This window comes from Macrobrachium nipponense, chromosome 37 (assembly GCF_015104395.2).
Source record: "Macrobrachium nipponense isolate FS-2020 chromosome 37, ASM1510439v2, whole genome shotgun sequence".
NCBI lineage: Eukaryota > Metazoa > Arthropoda > Malacostraca > Decapoda > Palaemonidae > Macrobrachium > Macrobrachium nipponense.
This window is the reverse complement of record NC_061097.1, coordinates 45142208-45167125: the sequence shown is the minus strand read 5'-3', so window position 1 is coordinate 45167125 and position 24918 is coordinate 45142208. Positions and strand designations below refer to the sequence as shown.

The following is a 24918-nucleotide window of genomic DNA, read 5'->3' as shown; positions in this document are numbered from 1 at the left end:
TCGCCAGGCCAGCGGCTGCTCTCGTAGCGACCAGCCGGTTACCTCGGGTGGACGTGACGGTCTCTGACCGGACCACTTGGGTTTGAGGCTGGGAAGGGGTCCCCCAGGTCCCCACCCCTCGACCGACGGTACCAGCCTCGGCTGGTACCAGCGGTTTGACGTGCCGCGGAGGACGCTCACCGGTCTCACGGCGAAAGTGAGCTCTGCAGGTCACCTGACCGCCGCGCTCCCACAGGGACCGGGTGGATACGGTGACCAGCAGCAGCTCGTCTGACGCACGGGACCGGGGTGGGGCGACGTACTCAGTCGAGACCGCTCGCCACAGGTGAGCGCCACGGCCAGGCCTGCAGATCGATCCCCACGCGGGTTGGTGATCGGCTGCAGCCCCCCACGTACGCTGGTCCTGCCAGCGAGCGGGGGAGGAGCGTCAGGTCTGTCTCTCCACTACCTTCAACTTCCTCGGGCTACACCGGGAAGAGCGAGGTAGCTAGGAGTGATCGTGAGAGGTGCGCCGCTCACGATCCCTTCACGACGCCGCGCGTGCCACGTATGGTCTTAGGACCAACCAGGACGTACGCGCAAGTGATTGGAGGCGACAGTCAGAGGGGGGAGGGGGTAGCGTCAGTTCTGTCTCTCCGATACCTTCAACTTCCTCGGCATACGCCAGGAAGAGCGAGGTATATAGGAGTGATCGTGAGAGATGCGCCGCTCACGATCCCGTCACGACGCCGCACGTGCCAGGTATGGTCTTAGGACCAACCAGGACGTACGCGCAAGTGATTGGAGGCAACTGTCAGGGATCTGTTGCTGGTCCTTCTGCTGAAGGAGGAGGGTCCTGGGAGCTGCTCTTGTTGGAGGGACTGGATGGTCCTAACTCCTCAAGACGCTGTAACTTCCGAGATTCAGAGTAACTTTGCCCAGGTTATTGCACTGATTCGTCAGCACAACGACCTGGGGGAAGGATCGCCGCTCCCACCAGCAGAGCCCATGTCTCTGCTCGAGTCGTTTTGGGGCCCGAGAGGGAACCCAAACCGACGGTGGGTTTGCCGCGATCGGAGCTTGCCGATCCTGTCTTGAACCAGAGTCTCTCGTCTCCGGACAAGAAGGCTCTCTCAGTTCTGGCCGGTCGATCAAGCTACTTCCACCTCCTCTACTGCGACAGCGGCGTTTCTACGTGTCTTCGGACACCGTATTTAAATACTCCTTCGGTCCTCCTGAGAGGTTTCGACCTCGATGAGGACTGGAATGAGTCGGAGGACGGTATCGGCTCTCTCCTGTCAGGTGTCGATCAGCCCCACCCAGACGACGTTCACAGTGGCGGCAGACCCTTACCTACAGTGAGAGTTCGTAACCCTCCTCGGGGAAAACGTTTTCTCCTGACGATACGTTTTCCCAGACTCTGAGAGGCCATCGCCGCAAGGCGATGGCTGCTCCTAATCTTCTCCAACTGCTAGTTCCACTGGGAAGGCGAGAGAGTATCCAATTCCTCCCCCATTCCCTCTCTCCTTACGGCTACGAGGGAAAGGGGAGGGATCCTACAGAGATTTCTCTGTAGGATTCCACGTTGAGCACTGCGCTACCGGGGGGACCTTCGGGTACCATACCTGACGTAAGCCCCGGTCGTTGAGGAGGGATCCTGCCCCATTCTCGATTTCTACGGGAATCGAGAGGACCACCAGCCGATATCGTTTGACGAATTCGGTGGGGGTTTCGCAGACTGCTTAGAATTCTACGGAATTTCTAGCGCATTCAGAGTGTTAGAGTTTCTTACGATCCCCAAACACTTAGGCGAGACCACGGTCCAAAGTGAGCGAGACGAGAATCCCCGATATGTTACACGATAATCGGGAACCTCGCCTATGCTCGAATTCCTGGAATTTCTAGCATTTGGAAGAAGACTGCTGCTGAAAGAAGACTATCTCACAGTAGGCGACCAACCTGGAATAGAGAAGAACGGACGGGAATATCCAGTTTGGCTTGAACTATCGTCTTAGTATTCTGTTCACCATTGAAGCTTTCCTTCGAGGAAGACTTCTTCACTCTCTTTGATAGAGACCGAAGGTGGTCGATCTCCAATCCTTATTTTGTTTTCTTGAAGGAAAGAATTTAGGATGGAGATCGTTGTTCAGAATCCTACAAATATACTACGTATATTAACCTCGCGACATGATTCTGCTAAGCAGTTGAATGGTCCGAGGGGTAGGCGCATATCCTGGTTATTCTACGGATTGCGACTTAGACGAAAAGTATTCTAATTGAACTGCAACTCGGGTTGCCTGCAACCTCCCAGGAGTTTCCAGTTTCAATTTTATATACTTATGGTGGTTGTCACAACAACACCATTTAAGCTTTTATATTTACCGAAATTCGTTTCGCATAATATAATTGCTCGAGCATATCTTTTTATGCTCGGTGGTTCTAGCCGAACGCATTCCTTCGTGGAAAGGATTACTTGGCAACTCAGGATGACGAGTCAGCGACAGCTACTGCGTATTGAATTGCCCGAGGCATTTCAAGTACCAGCTGCCGCTTTGAGATGGACGGTTGGTTATGTCTTTCTCACCTGCTTTGATTGAATACCAACCGTATCTCTGCCCAACAATCACGGACTTAAGTCTCTGATTAACGGGGATTCTCGCATACATGAATGACCATCTACTGCTGTGACGCTAGTATTCATTGTCTTCGGTATTGCGAGAATTTTAAACAGAGATATCTTTTCGACTCTCATCTTTCTGTTTACCGCACGGTAACAGAATTCTGTAATAGTCTCTTGCTGCATCGTATATCGATAATGCGAATGATTTTTGCGGAATCTGAGTTTGTCCTCAAAATATCTTGTATTCGGAGGTGTGCAATTGTTCATTGTTCACCCCGGATTAGCAGATGTATGAAAGACATCGCCTACTCCACACCTGCCAGCTCTACTTCCAAACGTTCAGCATGAGAAGCAGTTCTTCAGGCGGCTCTCCCCTGTGTTTCATTACTGAAGAACGCCCCGCTTTCATTGCACAACGGACAGCAATGAAATGGCGGTTAGCGTTTTCAGTCATTTGTAAGCACAGGTTTAGAATCTTGAGAATTCCTTCTCTCGATTCAGCTAGAAGACGTAGGTTGCATTCATTGCCTACCTTCGTCTTCAACGTCACATAGTGTTGTTTCTCCTTAAGCTGAGATTCAACGTCTATGAGATTTTCTTGCCATCAGGGACCTCGGTCTTTTGAAGGAAATTGACTTTCGCCTTTTGAGCTTATGCATTAAGAGAATCATCGCCGCGCCGTCCGGCATCGGTGGACTAACAAATATTTATTTGTTTAGTCTCTCAGCATAACTCTTTAAAGGGCGAAGGTCACGTGACTTACCCGGATGCTTGGACAACTTGCCTCTACTGATTCCGAACCAGTCAGTCGGCAGCTGTCAGAGCGCCCGAGTCAGTTACGAACTATGCTGTGGACTTAGTTCGGTTGTTCCAGAGCAATCATTACTTCGGTTGTTCCAGAGCAATCATTACTTCGTCTTAATAGCTTGTCAGTATGAGTACTGTACATAACCAAAGTCGAGAAGAGGGATAGGTCATATGACTATCCCCTTCTTTTCGTCTTAGGTAACTGCATGACTTCTCTCGAGAAGTCAAGCACAAAGGGATGGGGATTTGTGACGCTCGATTTCGTACCGATCTTCGTAGCGAAGACTCAGAACCCTTCGTAACTGACGATTGGTTCGAGTCCTTCACAATACCCTCCCTAATGGACTTCACCGCCTCCGATACGAAGGCTATGCTGCTTTGTCCTGTGAAGGCGCGACGGAGCTGTCTGAAGAAACTCGACACCCAGGATGAGTGTGGACGCCTCTTCATCATTCTCTCGCGTTCCGCAAGAACTTCTCCGTGGCGCAGGTAATGAAGGCAGGCGCCTGGTCCAACCGGACCGCAGCATGCCCCTCCTTATTCTACCTTCGGGATATTGCCCACAGTTCCTTGGATCTTTTTTCCTTGGGAAAAACCGTGGTGGTTGCTCAACACGTTGTGTAGTTAACCCAGACCCTCGCAGGCTGAACAGCATCGAGTCCTGGTGTGACCGTAAGAATGGATGAGGAATGAGAGTGTGACTGGCTCCTCTTCCCATCTTTTTCTTCCCTCTACCTCTGGGTAGAGGGACACGGTCGTCACCCTGCTGGGTAAGGACGAGATGCAGGTGAGCTACTCAATAGAGCACCATCCTATCCCTTTCAGTAGGGATAGGAGTAAATATCCACCACTTCCTCCAACAAGGGGGAGGAAGTGGATGCCAATTTGAGACAAACCCATCATTTTATGATTGTCTCTTGCAAACAGGAACAAGTTCTTGCTTGCTGGTACGAAGAGATACGCCTTGCCACTCTCTTAGTACTTGGCCCAGAGGTCTGACCATTGATCCTGCGGTGCACACCCCGATCAATCGGACAGAGGTTTGGATCCCTCCCTTGCTCTTACGACCAGGGAGGCACTCCAGGGTTGGACGAACACCAGTCTGTTCACCAAAAAGACTCAGATTCCTCCCACCAAGAAGTGAGTCTTCCTATTGTTAAAGGACCGAGGGTGGGTTTGTATGACGTATCGGAACAAATGACAATTTGTCGAAAATTGCATTTTTCCTAACTATACAAAAACCTGAGGTCCTTTTTACATATAGTCCCACCTCATGCCACCCCTCACTCTGCAACTTTTTGCATGGGCCTAAAGCAAAAGTGATTCTTCACCTCTCGGGCGCACGGGCGCGCGCACGATCGGACAAGCAGTTAACTACTGTTCTCCCCTTGTTCGAAGCTTACGACCGTCCCAGCTGCCGCTAGTTACCTTCCTATTGTTAAAGGACCTCAGGTTTGTATAGTTAGGAAAAATGCAATTTTCGACAAATTGTCATTTTGTCCAAAATTGCATTTTTCCTAACTATACAAACCTGAGGTCCTTTTACACATAGTCCCACCTCATGCCACCCCTCACTCTGCAGTTTTTGCTTGGGCCAAAAGCAAAAGTGATTTGTTTACCTCCCAGTCGCGCGCGCGCGCCTGTCGGACAAGCAGTTAACTACCGAACCCCTTGTTCGAAAGCTTACGACCTATCCAGCTGCCTCCTATTGTAAAAGGACCTCAGGTTTGTATAGTTAGGAAAAATGCAATTTTGGACAAATTGTCATATCGTTATTATTATTATTATTATTATTATTATTATTATTATTATTATTATTATTATTATTATTATTATCATTATTATTTTTTTATTGAAGTACAGTAGTTGGAGACCGCAGAGTCAAATTTGTAGATTGGTATAGGTAGTGTCTTCTAAGGATTTGGTCTTAAAATTAAATGTAGTAAGATTTTGGATCAAGGTGAGATGCAGGAAGTTGGGCTGCTAGGTGAGAACAGACTAAAGAAGATTAATGAAAAGTAAAAGGGGGTAAAGTATTGCAGCTGGGGACAAAAGGGCCTTTGCATACTTGTTAAGAAGTTGGCAGCTAATGTTCTTACAATCACTTAGTACAAAGACTTGTACCTTGCAATTTCAAAACAAGAGGAATATATGTTGTAGAAATTTAGAACTTCAGACACAGTCAAAAATTTTAATGGGGACCTCTCCAGTTCTGAATTTTTCCAAAAGATGTTTCACGAGTGAAATCTTAGGTGACTCAGCCAAAACTTTTTGCTTTAAAAGTTTGGCTCAACTGGGAGAGTGAGTGAGTTTCATGATCTGTTAGCTGAAGTTACTGACACTTGTTTGTGGACTTTAGTAAGACTCTTTAGACAGGTTCTTAAGAGAATAATGAAGTCACTGTCCCTGTTGCAGTTCCTATAGACGTGGTGGCATAATGCCTGAAGGTTAAGGTACTTTATTGATTTGGTGTCGTCTGATAGTCAAGTTACTTAGCTGGTGTTTAATAAAGTTTCAAATATTCACTACTCCAAGCAGGCCAATGAGACTTCAAAATGCCATATGTTTTAATGAATGAAACTATAATTTTTTTAATCTTTTTGAATGCTTCACGAAAATATGTATACTACACGGTTTGTTACAGTTTATATTTATTTCCCTAATTCTTAAACCCTTAATAGGTGAGCACTGACTTTGAGTTGCTGAAGAGAACACACCAAGAATCTGAAGACCAGTTAAATGAGATGAAGGACCGCGTTTCTCTCCTGGAGAAAGCTTCTCGTCAGTTAGAGATGGATAATGAAACTTTAGCCTATAAGGTATGTATGTGTGAAGTTCCATGCAATATCATAACTGTAAAAATATAAAAGGACAGAAATTGAGAATAAAAGTCTTCGGTAGATAGTTTTGTAATTAATTTCAAGGCTTGTAATGAATAGTTTTGGATTCTGGTGAATAAAAGTACGTATCATATTTTGTATGTTGTGTGATGTCTTTCAGTGATTGGTATCCCTCCATTTAGGAGGCATAATGTTTCTGTAGGCTTTTTAATTAATTTGTTTTAGATTTCCATTTGATTAGATCATGCTAGTAAGTAATGGTGATTATTCAGAGATTTACAGTTGGTCCCCCATATTCGCTTTCTATGGATTTGCAGACTCACGCATTCGCAGATTTCTCTTTGGACCATATCTACCCATTATTCGCATGAAATTCGCAGTATTTTTCCGTGAGAAATATCCAAAAATCCTGGGTTTTTTATCAGTTTCATCATAAAATGCACTTTTTGTGATAAAATATTAAAAAAACCAGGTATAAACAATTTTAGTGTTTTTTTTTTTTTAGATTTACCTACCAAAATAGGCTGTTTTCAGTGTTTTAATAGGGGTCCCAACTATTCGTGGGGAGTCTGGTACACATCCCTTCCCTTTAGATACAAATATCGGTCAGCTTGTTGGTAATTATGGATGGATGTTTGGTAGTCTGTGCAAACCGCCTTTTCATATTTGTGAATCTTACTAAACTTGCATTTTTAGCTTTCTGAGGCTCTAGCCGAAATTGAAGATAACGAAGGACAACTTCGACGGTATCTGAGGAGTGAGTTAATTTTGAAATGTATTAGCACGTGTAATTTTGTTGCTTTATGACTATCTTAAAAAAAATTTTTATGCATAATTGTTTTATTATGTTATTTTTTTGCACATTTTATAATTTTTTGTGGCATGTTTTGCATTTTAGTTTGTTGCATTCAATGAAAATTGTATGCAGTGCATATTTACTTTTTACCAATTCACAACAGAATTTTACTTAAATTTGATTATTATCCTGTTTATATTGGAGAAGCTTCTGTTCACTTGCCCTTGCAGTTTGAGGTTTTTTCACCATTGTGTTTGGCATTGGCTTAGTTAGGAAGAAGAAAGAACCATAATTTTAATTTTTTTTTTTTTTTATTCAGGTTGGTATTGATAAATTTACTATCTACTTATTACCTCTACTTTTTCCAGCCAACAAGTGTTGATTTGTGTATAATATGTCTCTTATTTTATTGGGTTTTAAAGTTTATTTACACTTATTCTTATGGTAGATTTCTTTGCTGTAATAACTTAAGTTTGGGTTATTTGCAGTTAAATTGCTTAATAAACCAGACATTTAGGGTACCCAATGCTATGGAGGTGAGAATAAAGTTGTCAGTGTAATTAAATGTATTCATTTGTGCATTTTAGGTTTGTGTCCTGAGAGATGGTATGTTTGAGTTTATTTTAATGAAGTGGGCAGATATTCAGTTTTATTTGTTGCTACTAAAACAACATTGAATAATCCTTTTGTTTCCAAGGACCTTTTGACAGAATGCCACATGAAAAGTGTAAACATATAGCTTTCAGTTAATTAAATAAACTCAAAGTTGGTTACTCAAAGTTGGTTAGATTGTCACATTTTTATAAACTAAACTTAGGAGTAAAAGTTTCCAATCCTGCATTCATCCGAGAGAGCAGGCTGATTAAACATTTGTGCTCAGTTTTCATTTCCTCCTACCATAATTATTAGGGAATGAATGTTTTATTAAGGAAATAGTTTAGCAAGTGAATATTATAAGAAATAGTACATTTTTCAGATAGTAGTAATCTCAGACGTGAGTCAGTCAGTCAGCGCATTCACGATGAATATGGTCCTCCGAGCTTGAGAAGTCTGCCTCTTACTGAATCCTCTTTAACAAGAGGGGATTCACATCGGAGGAGCTTACGCAGAAGGGAGTCCCTGAGAAATAGTGGACGACAAAAGAAATCGTAAGGTTTATTAAAGAAGTAATTTTTGGAACAAAAACTATTCTATGTATAATATGATTGATTATTTACACAAGTATTTATGTTTGAAATGCACATAAATCATAACAGTAATGAGTTTCATTAGGTTAAATCATTACTTTACAGAGAGCCTTTGAAGGCAGAGAGAGGGAAATCTCCTCGGAACAGTGGCCGAAAACAGAGGTATGGAAGCAGGTCTAGCAGTATTGGCGGCGATGGGGTCGAAGGCAAAGATGCACTACCATCTCTTGACTTAGGAGGTACCACAGGACCAGCAGGCACAAAAAGTCTTGAAGTGTAAGATGCATATTTGGATACTGGATTTTCAGCCATGATTTTGTGTTTTTAGGTGGTAACATGAATTGTATAACATGACAGTATTCATGGTATCAGTAGATAGTTTACTAATACAGGTACTAGTGAACAGATTGGTTAAAGGAAGGGAATGTCCATTTTCCCAATAGTTCTTGCATGGTCCATTTTCATGTTCGTGTAAATATTGTCTTCATAGCATGTAAACCTGATAGAATTCTAACATTAGAATTATGATATTTATTAGTTTTTAAAATTTATAAACTTTCTAGATGCGACACACAGCGCAGCAGCATGAGGAGCTGTGGACCGTCACCTCAGAAACTCCACTCATTACTTGATGGTCAAATTCAAAACTCTAAACATCAGATTTCGATGTTAGAAGAAATTAGGCAGCTACAGGTTTGTTAGATTTTATTTATGCAAAACATTAATTTGTTGGTATTGGGAAACAGTTGTCATACGGTCTTTATAGCCTTCATTGTGTAGTCTTTACTAGTGCATTAAGTCCTCCTGATTATACTACCTAAAAAGGTTGTTGATGAAAGCAGAACATAAGTACAGTAATCATCCAGTCAGTATGAAGTGGGATCTTTCAAAAATTCCATGGTTGTTTCATAGCAGATAATGCTATGATATAAAACAGGTCTAGAAAGAAACTTAAGAATAAAAATAAACTGTTCCTGACTCAAAATATATTCCATTCCAATGAAACCAGAACTTTAAGAGTTTTTTTTGTGAGATTTCATGTTGATGGTAATGCCAAATGCTATATATATCAGGCCTTTTTGTTCTCCCTTTATTGGAATATTGCTGTCTTAAACAAAATTACATAAAGTGATGATTTTCCTTATTCTCAATAGTGGCATTTATCATTTACACTGAAGTCTAAAGGCAAATAATAACAGACTGGGTTTATTTCAGAAAGAAACATTTTATCTAGTACACATGGATTGGTAGGGTATACAACTGTTTTTGCCATTAGCACCACTGTTCTGTTTAAGTGCCAGTAATGTCTCGCATTTTTATATATATTCAAGCTCCAAAGTTTAAGTTATAATCCTTTGCCTACTTGTATGTGTGATGTTCAATTCTCAGCTGCTAATTTTGACTCTGTTATGTTCTCATTATTCAAATACACTTTTTGTCTGTGTTTTCCATTCACATATGGCATTCTATTCTGTGGAAGATTAGTTAACAAGGTAATGTCCTTTCTTAAGTGTTCCACAAGAATGTTTGCACCGAAACTAATCGCACTTCCACCTTTTTCAAGGGCGTGACATAACCGAAGATTAGACTGCAACACTGAAATTTTTTGCCATGTTTTGATGAAACCTCACTTTCATTGGGCTTAAAGGCTGATTAGTGAATGTTTGTGAAGTTGTGTTGCTCCCTTGTGACCTGTTTCATATCCTTTCATTGGGACCTCATAACTGAAGCATCTGGTTGAAAACTCCTCTTGAGCGTGAAGGGGGCGAGTCTCACTCAAGTGTTGAGTTGAGTGATGACATTCAGCTTGGGGTACTTTAGTTTATATATATTTATTGTTATTATTATTTTGCATCTGCTGCTGGCAGTGGTCATATAACCAAAACAATCATTTCTCATCTTAAAGGATAGAATTGTTGTCCCCCATTATTTAGGGGTGAAAGTTCAGTGAAGAAGATAATAAATTCAAGAGATAAGCAAAGAGACCAAAGGGAATGGATGAAAAAGGGAAGAAAACAATGCATTTGGGTCAAAGGGACAAGTCCAAGAACTTTCAGTACCACCTAGTGTGTCACGCAGCACACATTGTAAGTAGGAAAGTCTCCCTTCCCCTCCCCCTCAGGCTCACTGAAATGTTCATCTTTGACCATTATGATCATACTTTTGCTGGTGGTTCTAAGTCTCTTATAGTCATTATGTAGGGAAAGCTTATGTTACTTTAGTTGAGATAATGTTCCCCTTACATGTTCTTCAGTGTGAATTTATCAGGTATCAGTGATGGTTTCAGAGGCCTCTTCTGCATAAGTATCAATGTTCCCAAATATAAAATGATTGAGTTTGAACACTTACAAGAAAATCTGCATCAAACACACCCACAAACAACTTTTCAACTGAACAATTAATTGAGTAAATTCACTATACAACAGTGGTGAAATATGTTGAAATACTTTGCAATTGGTGTTACCCATTCCAAATTCAGTCAAATTATTTTTTTGTTTCAGGGTGAAATGGAAAAAACAAAGCAACACTTGGTTGAATCAGGAGACAAGTATGAGTTCATTGTGAGGAAATATGAGTTGTACAAAATAAAAAGCAAAAACAGGGTAGCCTCCTTGAGGTAATTATGAAGCATCTAACGGTTGTATCATTTTATTCTATCCATTTTTTTAATGGTTGTATCATTTTGTTATATTAATTTTATAGTAAGTGTACTGTTTGTACTGAGACAAAGGAATTGAACATTATATACATTGTCCTATTCTGTACCACAGTACAATAGTGTTTGTTACATAATTCTGCTGCAGTGAATGGAGAGCCTTTTAAACTATTTTTTTTTTATTGCAGATCAAAATATATGTCAGAAATTGAAGACTCCAAAAGAAGAATTAATCATTTACAAGGTCAAGTGACACTCTTGGAGGACAAACTACAAGCTGAGGAGGCCTTACGGAAACAGTTAGAACAAGACTTGTCTTCTATTAGAAAGGAAAGACAGGAAATGGCTGTGAGGTATTGTATATTGAAATTATTTTCAGGGAAAGTTTTATGTTGGAAAATGTAACTTGATAAAAGTAACTATAAATTACCATAAATTTTGCATTTGTTCATGAAACTTACCTGGCAGATATATATATAGCTGTATTTTCTGAAGTCCGACAGAATTTTAAAAACTTCCGACACACGCAGTGGTCGGTCAGGTGGTTAGTACCCATTCCCGCCGCTGGGAGGCGGGTATCAGGAACCATTCCCATTTTCTATTCATAATTTTTCTGTCGCCGGTGCTGAAAACACCTGTTTTCAGTACCTCCGTCTTAGGATTTTGGAAACATCATTGCCGCTAAGTATCCTAATTGTCTTTTGATTTATTTACTTGGATTTGTGGGATTTGTGGCTAGGCATACGCTATCTTAAATTGATTTGAATTTGATTCATTTTTGCATAAAATATCTGAATCTAGTTAGGCTAGTTTCAGACGGGGTTGTCTGCAAAGATAGGGTGTGGCTACCGAAAGCTTCGGTAGATCCGCACTTGGTATGTACGAGGGGTATGGGTCTTGCTTCTTTGTTGAGATTTGTCATGTAAGGAGTGTGAGACTTTGTCTATTCCGTAAGGAAGACGTATGATTCGTATGTACGCAATTAATCAGTAAACATGTCTAATTCCGTAAGGAAGACGTATGATTCGTATGTACACAATTAATCAGTAACAAAAGTCAGGGTAGTGAACCTGCTAACCTTCCTGTAGACTTTATTTTGCCTAACCCTGTAGTATGGCCTACGGGCTATGAATATGTCTACGAGAGGTGCTCGCTCTCCTTCATTGCTGTGAAGTGCTACTTCTGTAATTGTTACTCCTAACCCTGCATTGTTGCCTTCGGGCCCTAAGCAGTGTCTGTAGAGGAATTGCCCTTTCTCTGATACTCTTTCGATTCGTAACTTAGAATCGAAAGTGCTTGCTTTAGAGAGTAAAAGTGAAGTGCAGAAGTGCAGTGACACCCCTTGTGTAGTGGAGGGTGCGTCAGATCGGCCTCGTTTCGCCTCTAGGCCTAGACCTCTGCTTGACTCCCAGGACCCGGGGAGGGAGCATGTCGAAAGCCTAAGGAGGGTTACAAGGAACCCCCACCGATCTGGCGTGCCTTCGGCAGTTTCTGATGAAAATCCCCAGACTGCCAAAGTGCGTGCGCGTGCACGAATCCTGAAAGATTGCTTCTCGTCCGCCGAAGCGTCCTCCCCGTGCAGGGGTTGGAGCTTTCGGAAGGACTCGCGCCCTCTAAATAGAAGCTTTATAGAAGAGGACGCTTCACGTCCTCTCTCTCGTTATGCGTTTCAGTGAGAAGTAAGAAGGCGAACGTCGCCTGAACTCGTGTCCGTCTTTCCACCGAGAATACGTAAAAGAAGTCATAGTAGCAGGAAGCTTTTGAGAGCGGACGCCCAAGCCAGGCGCGCGCGGGTGCACGCCAAGCGCGCGCGCCAGTGGACGCCGAGCGCGCGCGCCAGTGGACGCCGAGCGCGCGCGCCAGTGGACGCCGAGCGTGCGCCAGTGGACGCCGAGCGTGCACCAGCGCACGCCAGGTGTGTCGCCTGGCTGAACGTTTCTGTTGAACTCTTCAAGCTCTTGTTTCAGATTTGGGCCTAAAGAATTTTTACCTCTACCTTCGGTGATACCTTCTACCTCACCTGCAAAGAATGTGAAGTAGGCAGTGCTTCGGAGGAAGCTTAAAGTGAACAGACAACTTCTTCTTCGAAACCCAGCAAGACATCGGGTTTCGTGAATTCAAGAGGTCTCTGTCAATTAATATTGCTTTTCGCATAGGTGGATGGAGTTAAGGAAAGCTCAAGGGAAGATCTCGTTTGCTCTACCGCAAGCTTTGCCATTCTGCCAATAAATTTAAGTTGCCACTACCGCAGTCAAGACTTTGCGATAAGGCAGTTACGGGTTATAAAGGCTCGATGTCCTGCACGTCAGGACTCGGCAACGTTCAGTAGGATTCTTGCAAAGGCACTCATCAAAAGGACGCTCTTCAGGAAAGCGCAAGACAGGACTTCCTTTGCCATACTGCCAATAAATTTTAAGCTTTAGCAGGCATTAGTTGTGATACGGGAGAGGAAGCGGGTTGGAGAGTTTCTTCCTCTTCCCAGGATAATTTTGCAAGCTTTTTAGCCCATCTGAAAGGGTTTTTCAGATGATAGATTTTGTTAGTTTCTAGTCGGGACTACGCTGCCGAATTGAACATCGTCATTCTATCTGCCGTAAGCCCAGTCTCTTAACAGGATTCTTGCCCCTTCCTCGTTTGAGACGGGAATCGGAAAAATGATATTGTCATGTTACAATAAAGTTTTATACATACTTACCTGACAGATATATACTTAGCTATAGACTCCGTCGTCTCCGACAGAATTTCAAATTTCGCGGCACACGCTACCGGTAGGTAACGGTGATACTACCGCCCTGCCTGGCCCTGGGTGGCAGGACTAGGAACCATTCCCGTTTTCTAATCAGAATTCTTCTCTTCCACCTGTCTCCTGCGGGGAGGCTGGGTGGGCCATTAATCGTATATATCTGTCAGGTAAGTATGCATAAAACTTTATTGTAACATGACAATATCATTTTTATACATTCAACTTCCCTGCCAGATATATACTTAGCTGATTAGCACCCATTGGTGGTGGGTAAGAGACAGCTAACTACTGAAATAGACAGGTAAACAACATATGTTGTAGGTATTAATAAACCGTGGTTCCTACCTTATTAGGCTGAAGACTTCGCGGCTACTGCCTTGGAGTCTGCTTAGCCTCAAGAGCCTCAGCGAGATATTGATCTATGGCTAAGAGTTCTTGTGGGTCTGCCAATGGGTCTTATCCACTTACTCGGCAGAGCCCTAAAAAAGGCCTTTGTCATTGGGTGCTATTCCACTAACATGACATACACCTTGTTCAAGGAGCACAACACCGATCCCGATCACCTGATCCTAACATCCATGTTAGTTCTAAGATTCCAAGGAGTTATCCCCGAACTCCTTACAAACAACCAAAAACTCGAAACATAATTACACTTTCATTTATACAAAATATAAAAAAAAAATTTTGTACTCCCCGACTAGCCATACATATCCTTGATCCCCTACCAGCAATGACACTATGCGCCCGTGCGACATCCGTGAGCTTGCTAATAGAAAACCAAGCACTATATGACAAAGAGGGTTTATGTACGATAAAATCAAAATATTTTAAGGATCAGTCTTTGCTCCAAGACCCAGCACTTTATCTGCTGATACAAATGGACCTAGAGAGAAGCACTTCTCATAGGTCACTCTCACATCCTTCAGATAATGAGATGCAAACACTGAATTGCACCTCCAATACGTAGTCTCAATGATATTTTTAAGAGACATATTCTTTTGGAACGCCAAGGACGTTGCTACTGCTCTCACTTCATGGGTCTTAACCTTTAGAAGACCGAAGGATTCCTCCGAGCAGTTCTTGTGAGCGTCCGTAATTACGCTTCTCACAAAGAAAGCCAAGGCGTTCTTGGACATGAGTCTTTTGGGGTTCTTCACAGCACACCAAAGACCTTGTTGACAAGCTCCCATCTGTCTCTTCCTTCTCTAAATAAAATTTAAGAGCTCTCACTGGACAGAGAGACCTCTCTGTCTCTCTGCCTACGAGGTTAGATAGACCTTTTACTTCAAAGCTTCTGGGCCAAGGTTTTGACGGGTTTTCGTTCTTCGCCAGAAACATTGTCTGGAACGAACAGATGGCAGCATCTCCTTTGAACCCCACTGTGGAATCTAGAGCGTGCAATTCGCTCGTCCTCTTGGCTGTAGCGAGAGACAACAGGAATAAGCATTTCCTAGTGACGTCGCGGAAGGAAGCCAGATGTAAAGGCTCGAATTTATCCGATAAAAGGAATTTCAGGACCACGTCCAGATTCCAACTAGGTGTTCTAGGAGTTGCTGCTTTTGAAGTTTCAAAGGATCTAATTAGATCGTGTAGATCCTTGTTGTCTGCAATATCTAGCCCTCGATTTCTAAATACTGAAGACAGCATGCTTCTGTATCCCTTTATTGTTGAGACAGATAGGTGTGATTCCTCTCTCAGAAAGAGGAGGAAATCGGCAATATTCACTATAGAGGTACTGGAGGAGGACAGCTTCTGACTCTTACACCACCTCCTAAAGACTTCCCACTTCGATTGGTATACTCTTCTCGTCGAAGCTCTGCGGGCTCTAGCGATAGAGCCCGCAGCCTTGCGAGAAAAGCCCCTCGCTCTGACAAGTCTTTCGATAGTCGAAAGGCAGTCAGAGCGAGACCTGGGAGGTTGTGATGAAACCTCTCGAAGTGGGGTTGTCTGAGTAGATCTGGTCTGTTTGGAAGAGATCTGGGGAAGTCCACTATCCACTCCAGTACCTCCGTGAACCATTCCTGGGCTGGCGAAAATGGGGCTATTAGTGTCAACTTCGTGCTCTTTGAAACTACGAACTTCCTGAGCACTTCCCCCAGGATCTTGAACGGGGGAAAGGCGTAGGCGTCCACACCCGACCAATCCAGGAGAAACGCGTCTATTGCGAAGGCTCTCGGGATCTTCCACTAGAGAGCAAAAGATCTCTACTCTTTTGGAGAGGAACGTCGCAAACAGGTCTATGTGAGGTCTCCCCCACAGGGACCAAAGACTTCGACACACTTCTTCGTGTAGAGTCCATTCTGTGGGAAGGACCTGATTCCTCCTGCTCAGTCTGTCCGCTCTCACATTCTTTATCCCTTGTACAAATCTTGTGAGGAGAGTTATGCCTCTTTCTTCTGTCCAGGTTAACAGGTGTTTTGTTAACTGAAAGAGGGAGAAAGAGTGTGTGCCTCCCCGCTTGCGTATGTAAGCCAGAGCCGTGGTGTTGTCCGAGTTTATCTGTATCACCCCGCCTCTGACTATCTCTTCGAAGAACTTTAAGGCTAGGTGTATGGCCACTAGTTCCTTGCAATTGATGTGCCAGGACACCTGTTCCTTTGTCTAGGTGCCTGACACTTCCCTTGCTCCTAGCGTCGCTCCCCATCCCGACTCCGAAGCGTCGGAATATAACACTTGGTCTGGATATAACACTTGTCTGGGTTCTGCAGGGCAAGCGATACGCCTTCGTTCTTTTGAAGAGGAAGGATCCACCACTTCAAGTGATCTTTTATCTCTTGTGGAAGCGGGAAGATGTCCGAGAGTTGTCCCGTCTTCCAACTCCACACCCCTTTCAGGAAAAACTGAAGAGGGCGAAGGTGAAGCCTTCCCAGAGAGAAGAACTTTTCTAGTGAGGACAGGGTCCCTAAAAGACTCAGATAATCCCTCGCTGAGCTGTTCTTTCTCTCTAAGAAGCTCGAGATTTTCGACAAACCTCGAGTGATTCTTTCTCGCGAAGGAAATACTCGAAAACCCCGAGAATCCATCTGAATCCCCAGATAGACCAAGGTCTGGCTGGGGATCAGCTGCGACTTCTCGAGGTTCACGAGTAATCCCAGCGATTCTATCATGTTTCTTGTTACTGATAAGTCCTCCAAGCACTGAATCTCCGACTTGGCCCTGATCAGCCAGTCGTCTAAGTAGAGGGAGATGTTTATTCCCTCTAGGTGAAGCCATCTGCCACATTCGCCATCAGGTTGGTGAATACCTGCGGAGCTGTAGACAGACCGAAGCACAGAGCCCTGAATTGAAAAATCTTGTCTCCTATTACAAACCGAAGATATTTCTTTGACAAATGGTGAATGGGAACGTGGAAATACGCATCTTGCAAGTCCAGAGAGACCATCCAATCTCCTGGATGAAGAGCCGACATTACTGAAGCGGCTGTTTCCATGCGGAACTTCTTTTTCTGAACAAAGCGATTCAGAGCGCTTACGTCCAGTACTGGTCTCCACCCCCCCGATGCCTTTGGTACTAGAAAAAGGCGATTGTAAAATCCCGGGGAGTGTGGATCCTGCACAAGTTCGATGGCCTCTTTTTCCCACATTTGTTCCACCATTTGAAGGAGAGTCTTTCTCATTACAGGGTCTCTGTACCTCGCTGACAGTTCCCGAGGCGTAGACTGTTAGGGGAGGGCCTTGTCCTCGTAAGGGGATTACGTATCCTTTGTTTAGGACCGACACTGACCAAGGGTCGGCTCCCCTTTTTGCCCATACTCCTGCAAAGTTCAGGAGTCTGGCGCCCACTGGTGCTTGAAGGAGCAACAAGTCATTTGGTTTTCTTGAAAGGTCTAAAGGAAGACCTTCCTCTCTTGTCAGAGCTCTTCTTTCGGGCAGGGGGACAGCCGCTGCACCTCACGAAAGGGGCTGCTGAGTAGGACGAGAGTAGCCTTCTTAATCGTCGGACACTACTGGGGCGTCCTTTCTTGGACGTTTGTACTAGTAGGTTCCTGTGTCGCCTTCTCAAGTTAGCGAGCGAGATATATCCTTCACTAACTGAGAAGGAAACAGATGATCCGACAGAGGGGCGAACAATAAAGCAGTCCTCTGGCTCGGAGAAACCCCTTTTGATAATAGGGATCCATATACTGATCTCTTCTTCAGAAGACCAGCACCAAAAAGGGAAGCCACTTCTCCCGAACCGTCCTGTACTGCCTTGTCCATGCAAGACAGGATGCTATGGAGAATCTCTGGGTTTTTAAGAAACTCCGGATCTTTCGATTTGTTGGCCAGAACTCCGAGTGACCAATCCAGAAAGTTGAACACCTCTAAAAGTGACAAAAAGTCCCTTTAGAAAGGTGGTTCAACTCCGAAGTGCTCCACGTTGATCTGACTGATCCTAAGGAGTGACGTTCTAGAGGCCTCCCCACTAAATTGGAAAAGTCCGCATCTGCCGAGGCAGGAAGAGAAAGACCCATAGTCTCTCCTGTCCCATACCAAATACCTCTCTTTCCATGGAGTTTGGAAGGAGGCATGCAGAATACAGTCTTTCCCAACTCTTTCTTCTTGTCCATCCAAGAATCTAAAGAATGGAGTGCCTTCTTCATCGAAATTGCAGGCTTCATTTTCAGAAAGGCCGAAGATTTTGCCGTAGCCGAGCTCGAAAAGAGAGAACGAGGAGAAGGAGGAGCCGCAGGACTAAGAGAGTCTCCAAACTCTTGTAGCAACAATGAGGCTAAGACCTTATAATTCGAGAGTCCTTCATTTGCAGGAGGTTCGTCATCAGACAAATCGTCTAAACCTCGATCAGACGAAGGAGAAAGCTCTCGTTTGGAGGGAGAGTCCTTCCAAGACCTCCTACGATCTGAAGGAGAGGAGCTTCTATTTGGAGAAGAGTCATAAATTCCAGAAACGAGTCTCCGACTCCTGCCTCCTGGCTCTTGACTCTTGCCTCCTGACTCCTGCCTCCTGGCTCCTGACTCCTGCCTCCTGACTCCGGACTCCTGCCTCCTGACTCCGGACTCCTGGCTCCTGCCTCCTGACTCCTGGCTCCTGACTCCTGCCTCTTGCCTCCTGACTCCTGGCTCCTGGCTCCTGACTCCTGCCTCTTGACTCCTGGCTCCTGCCTCCTGACTCCTGACTCCTGCCTCTTGCCTCCTGGCTCTTGCCTCCTGGCTCCTGCCTCCTGCCTGGATGACTCCACACTCCTGGCTCTTGCCTCCTGGTTGACTCCTCACTCCTGGCTCTTGGCTCCTGCCTCCTGGGTGACTCCTCACTCCTGGCCGGTGCCAGACGTCTGATCGGTTCATCCACGTTCGTACAGGAACGGCCTCACCTACGAGTTAGGAGCAATCGATCCTGGTGGCAGATACCTCCATACGTCTGGAGGATCTTTTGTTTTTGATCGGAAGGGAAGAGTCTTTCCTTCTAGGAGGCTCCTTTGAAAGAACTCCTACAAAAGACGAAATCTGTTCTTGCATAGCCATCATGAACCTCTTCGTAACCTCCTCTTTATCCTCTTCGGGAGGAGGGGAAGGAGGAGGGGAGGAGTCCATAGCCTCCACCTCCTGACTCCTTCTCACTCTGGTTGAAAGAATGGCTCTTCTTGCCTTCTTAACTCCCGAAGGAGACTCCTCAGGGAAGTTTTCTGGGCTCGAATCAATCGTCGGAGCCTTCCAACTCCTCTTGAGTGGTCGAGATCGATCTGAATCCCTCCAATCACGTCTCGGAGATGAAGATCCCGACGACGAAAAACACTCACGCAGGACGCTTTTGCAATAGCGATCCTTGGCAGTCTGGGGTGTCACAGAAACCGCCGAAGGGACACCTGATCGGTGGGGATTCTCCACAACCCTCCTTTCGGTTTTCGGACATCCTTCTCTCTGGGCATGTGAGCTTGGAAGAGGTCTAGACCTAGGAGCGTTGCGGAGCCGACCAGATGCCCCCTCCACTACACTGGGGACACTCATATCACTGTCCACTGAAAAATCACTAGCCTTACCTTGTATGGCAGCCATTTTGTTTTCCATCAACTTGAAGGCTGCTTTTAGATCCGCAAGTTCTTTCGCTGAATCTACAGGTTCTGCAATAGGAGAAGGGGCTGCAATGGAAGGAGAAGTAGCAATTAGTTCAGATCTCGAACTACTTAAACTTCTATAAGAAGCCTTCCTCACTCTTTCTCTCTCTAACTTTTTCAAATAATTAGTTAGATTCTTCCATTCGTTCTCACTCAAATTCTCACATTCCTTGCAAGTATTAGTAAAAGAACATTCATACTGCCCTGCAACCAATTGCATACAGTGTGAGGGTCTACCGAAGCTTTCGGCAACCTCACCTTACAGCCTACATTCACACAACGTCTCACAACCATTCCAGAGTCAGACATTTTTAAAGAAAAATCCAAAATCAAGTCCACAAAACAGTCCACAAAAGTGTATGCCAATCCAACAATCCAGATACGTCACCAAAAGTCGGTCAAGAAGATCAATTGCCGGTGAAAAAAGAAAAACCAATCGAGAGGAACCAACAACAATGTTGATGGCCGGGCGACAGAAGAATTCTGATTAGAAAACGGGAATGGTTCCTAGTCCTGCCACCCAGGGCAGGGCGGTAGATCACCTGACCTACCGGTAGCGTGTGCCGCGAAATTTGAAATTCTGTCGGAGACGACGGAGTCTATAGCTAAGTATATATCTGGCAGGGAAGTTGAATGTATAAAAATTAAATGCTCGACTTCCTGGATTACGTTTTGTCAATTCAGTGACTTTCCCCCATTGACAATATACTATCGTTTTGTCAAGTAAGTGGGTATCCCCTCATTGACAAAATATCTCTTTGTCCCGTAAATGGGTTAGTTCTCATTGACAAATCTCATTAACTTGATATTGCGTAAGCGAATAAGCTCTTATTGACAAGATTCGGAAGAGCTCTCATTCGTCATTCGCAGACTCGTACAAGAAATAGACTTGTAGACTACGTCAATGAACGCTTATGTCCATTAACATAAGAATCTTGAGCTGACTGCTTTGATTCTCTTAAGTTTTGTTCATGAAACTTGCCTGTCAGATATGTATGTAGCTGTATTTCCGAATTCAGCTATATATATGTCTGCCAGGTAAGTATGAACAAACTTTATTGTGATATAATTTCATATTTTGCCTTGCGTTATTTTACTTCTGGTTGGTTCAAGTCATATACGCTTGCTGTAGTTACCTCTTCGGATGGCAACCGAGAGGTCTATTGTCTATTTTCACTTATATAACTTACCCGGTGGTTACATATAGCTGTCGTCTCCTGACGTCACGGCAGAATTTGAAATTCGCGGTAGCGCTAATGGTTTTGACAGGTGATCCCTCTACTCCCGCAAACTCTACCGGGTACCGGGAACCATTCCAACAATAAATCAGAAGTTTCCTGCCGTCGGAACCGGTAACACGGTTCCTCTGCTGGTTGAATTTGGATTTGATCATCTTGGTTTTCTCCTTTTGGTGATGTACCTTGAGTTTACTGATCTTTTTGATAGCGCTATAGTTATTTTGGTTTTGATATTGTTGTCCTTTTTAGGAATTATTTTGAATTCTTCACGATGTCTGACACCGGCTCTGTTCAGTATAGAGTGTGTAGTAGTGGGTGTAAGACTAGACTTCTTAAAGCTTCACTTGATCATCATTCTACTTGTGTTAGTTGTAGGGGACGTGAATGTTCTTTTGAGAATACGTGTGAAGAAATGGTAAAGTCTGAACCCTAACATCTCGACGAGTGAGGAAGGCACTGGGAAAGTATATGAGAAAGTTAGAAAAAGATAGAATCAGAAAGGCTTCACAGAGATCTTCTTCTAAGTTAGTGAGTAGCCAGGATATTCCTCTGAATTCTATTAATCCTGTTCCTATTAACCCCATAGTGGTTGCTCCTGCCCTCGAATCTGTATCTCCCGATCCGATCCGTGTCAGTATTACGAGCCGATATGGACTCGAAATTTGTCTCTTTCCTCACCACTATGCAGAAAATGGGTGAGACAGTGCAAGAAGTGGTAGTTAAGTGTGATAAATTACTTAGTGCAAGTGTAGTGGAGGAGGTGGTTGTTCGGCCCGTTCGTTCTCCTAGGTCTAGGCCCCTGTCAAACTCCCCAGATCCTGGAGGAGGCATGCCGAAAACCGAAGGGAGGCGAGCGGGACCTGCTCCGAGCAGCCGCCCCCTCAAGCAAATCCTGTAGCCGTATCCCAGGATGCTGTCGCTCACCATTGGAAAGGTGTTGCGAGGAAGTTGTTTTTTCGTCAAGTGACTCTAGTTCAGATGTTTCCTCTTATAGAGGTTGGCGTAATAAGACATTCTAGACCGCTGAAAAGGTTCGCGCGATGTTTCGCCTGCTGCGGTTCCCAAGAAGGTGGCGGCTGCCGAACCTTCTTGTAGTTTTTGGGAGGAGCCTGAAGCCTTTTCTCCGGCGGTTTCGATTTATCGCCCTTCTCTCATAGAATTGGAGAAGCCGAACACGCACACCCCTTCGGAGCCTCTCCAGAGCCTCCTCAAGCGATAACTCCTGCGGCTCCATACGTGTTTGTGGATCATCCTTCTACACCTCCCGCGCCTTCTACGTCGGTGGATCCTCAACCTTCGGTGTTTGAACAGATGAATGCCAAGTTAGGCAGTATCTTGGAGCTTTGTTTTTGGCAAGTCTTCTTTCGTCCCCGAATGCGCTCCCGACCGCCTTACATCTTCCGCAGACTACTGTGCAGTCCTCTTCGCAGGCTCCTTTGCAGTCGCCTCTTCAGGCTCAGACTCTCCATGTGACTCCTCTTCAGACGCCACTTCAGGCGCCTAGTCGGACCCTCCTTTCCTGACTCCGTCTATGGCGCCACGTCAGGCTCGCTCGAGCGCCACCTCAGCCGCCAGCGCGGCCGCCAGCTCAGCCGCCAACGCAGCCGCCAGCTCAGCCGCCCGGATAAGCGTCATCAGTACAGGCTCAGACGTCTTCCCTGCCCTTGTCTTTCTCACACCCTCCTCGGACGCGTCAGGGCGGGTGTGACTTCGCCGAACAGGATTCCTCTTCCGATGGAATGTTCGCCAGTTTCGTCGAAGGAAGCTTCGGACTTGGAGGAAGAAAGAGAAGGACTTACAGAAAAAAAGACAAGCATTTGTCGGGGTATAAACTCCTTTTACGATCTTTCGGTTGACAACTTTGGAGATTCTTTTGCGCTTCCGTTCCAGTTTCTCCTAGTTCGCAGTGGAAAAAGGACAGTAAGCCTGACTCCTCGTCCTCGTTCACGGAGCTCTCGTCCTCTCGATTTCGGCTAAGAAAGTGATCAAGAAAGTTAACGCTTGGCTTTTGGAGAAGAGGGAACAGGGGAAAAATGTTTTTTGTCTTCCCCCTTCGAGACTTTCGTCAAGGAGCCGTGTCTGGTATGACACTGGAGAAGTTTTTTCCCTGGGTGTGACGGCCTCCGCTCAAGGGAGACTTTCTAGTACTCGTGGACATCTCTTCCCGCAGTAGCAGCCCTTAATACTGCGAATATTTTTCTTTTCAAACAAATGAACTGGAGCATCTTTGCAAGAGTTGTTTTTTCCGTGTTTTCGAAGTTGTTAGCTTCCTGGATTGGGTCCATTGCTTCGCTGGCCAGGAAAGTCAAGTCATTTGGACTTTCGGAGGAGCAGTTGAAGGATTTTGCCTCGGTACTGGATTGTATCGATAAAGGCATCTGTGATGGAGCTTCGGAGCTCGCTGCCATTTTCGCCTCTGGAGTGTTGAAGAAGAGACAGCTTTGGTGCTCCTTCTTGTCAAAGAAAGGGGTTTCATCGAACCAGAAGTCTGCCTTGCTCTTCTCTCCTTTGGACAAGAAACACCTATTTCCGCAAGAGATTGTGAGCGAGATCGCTCAATCTTTAACACAAAAAGCGACCAGGATCTTTTATCACAGTCAGTGAAGAAGCCCAGGAAGATAGCTCCGGTTCTTTCTGCTTCTCGGAGTGCTCCCTCCACGGAAGCTCCTAAAAACCATTTCGAGGGAGACCCCGCCTCCCTTTCATCTTCCTCCAGGTTTCGTGGGAGAGGTAGAGCCTCTTCTAAAACACTCCCTCTTCCATCAAGAAGTAGGCCCGGCCCGTAGTCCTCCACACAGCAGTAGGAGCCAGATTACACCTTTTCTGGCAGACCTGGTTTCATCTCGGAGCGGATCCTTGGACGGTCCAGGTCCTGAAGGAAGGATACACCATTCCGTTCATCAAGCACCCCCCTCTCACAGAATTTCCTGTGAATTTTGTCAGCCTACTCGGAGAACTACGAAAAATTTGCTGCCCTCCATCAAGAAGTTCTCGCCTTACTGGCAAAGAGGGCCATAGAGTTAGTGGACTCTCCGCAGGAACCAGGATTTTACAATCGCCCTTTTCCTGGTAAAGAAGGCCAGGGGGGTTGGAGACCGGTGTTGGACGTCAGTGCCCTGAACGTCTTTGTCCTGAAGACGAAGTTTTCTATGGAAACGACCCTCAATCGGTATTAGCAGCTCTTCATCCTGGAGATTGGATGGTTTCCATAGACCTTCGGGACGCTTATTTTCATATTCCGATTCATTCGGAATCGAGAAGATTCCTGAGATTCGTGTTCCAGGGCCGCATTTATCAGTTCAGGGCCCTCTGCTTCGGCCTGTCGACAGCTCCACAAGTGTTCACCAGAGTTCTGTCGTCAGTAGCAAAGTGGCTTCATCTAGATCGGGGATACGAATATCCATGTATCTAGACGATTGGCTTCTCAGGGCAAGGTCCAGACAGAAGTGTGTGAGGACCTACAAAAGACTTTAAGGATGACGGAAAGCCTAGGTTTGTTAGTAAACAGGAAAAGTCATGTCTCACTCCTTCTCAGGAGATAGTTTATTTAGGAGTGAGACTGAATTCAGTTCTTTTTCAGGCTTTTCCGTCTCGCCAAAGGATCGACTCATGCCTGAACAAAATAGACGAATTTCTCGTCAGACAAACTTGCTCGGCGAATCAGTGGATGAGCCTTTTAGGAACCTTGGCTTCAATAGAGCAATTTGTAAGTCTGGGCAGGCTCAACATGAGACCACTTCAATTTTACTTGAAGCAGAAGTGGCAAAGGAAGAAGTTCCCAGACTCCTTCGTGTTCCCCATCTCGGAAGGAATCAAACAGGACCTACTTTGGTGGAAATCAGAAGGAAGGCTAGAAGAAGGCTTGTCTCTAAGCCAGTTGAGCCCCAACCTTACTCTTTTGTCAGACGCATCGGACAAAGGGTGGGGAGCTACTCTGGGGAGAAAGGAAGTGTCGGGACTTTGGCAGATTCATCAGAGAACCTGGCACATAAATCTAAAAG

At 45.0% G+C, this 24918-nt stretch overlaps 1 protein-coding gene across 1 annotated transcript in view; it reads left to right on the top strand.

Annotated features, from left to right (window-relative positions):
- Positions 1 to 24918, top strand: part of LOC135209203 (myosin-11-like) — an 85155-nt gene that overhangs the window by 23611 nt on the left and 36626 nt on the right. The window contains exons 6-12 of the mRNA XM_064241886.1: positions 6088 to 6225; positions 6943 to 7003; positions 8019 to 8190; positions 8335 to 8505; positions 8793 to 8922; positions 10731 to 10846; positions 11074 to 11238. Coding sequence (XP_064097956.1) covers positions 6088 to 6225; positions 6943 to 7003; positions 8019 to 8190; positions 8335 to 8505; positions 8793 to 8922; positions 10731 to 10846; positions 11074 to 11238 — 953 coding nt within the window. The remainder of the gene's footprint in view (positions 1 to 6087; positions 6226 to 6942; positions 7004 to 8018; positions 8191 to 8334; positions 8506 to 8792; positions 8923 to 10730; positions 10847 to 11073; positions 11239 to 24918) is intronic.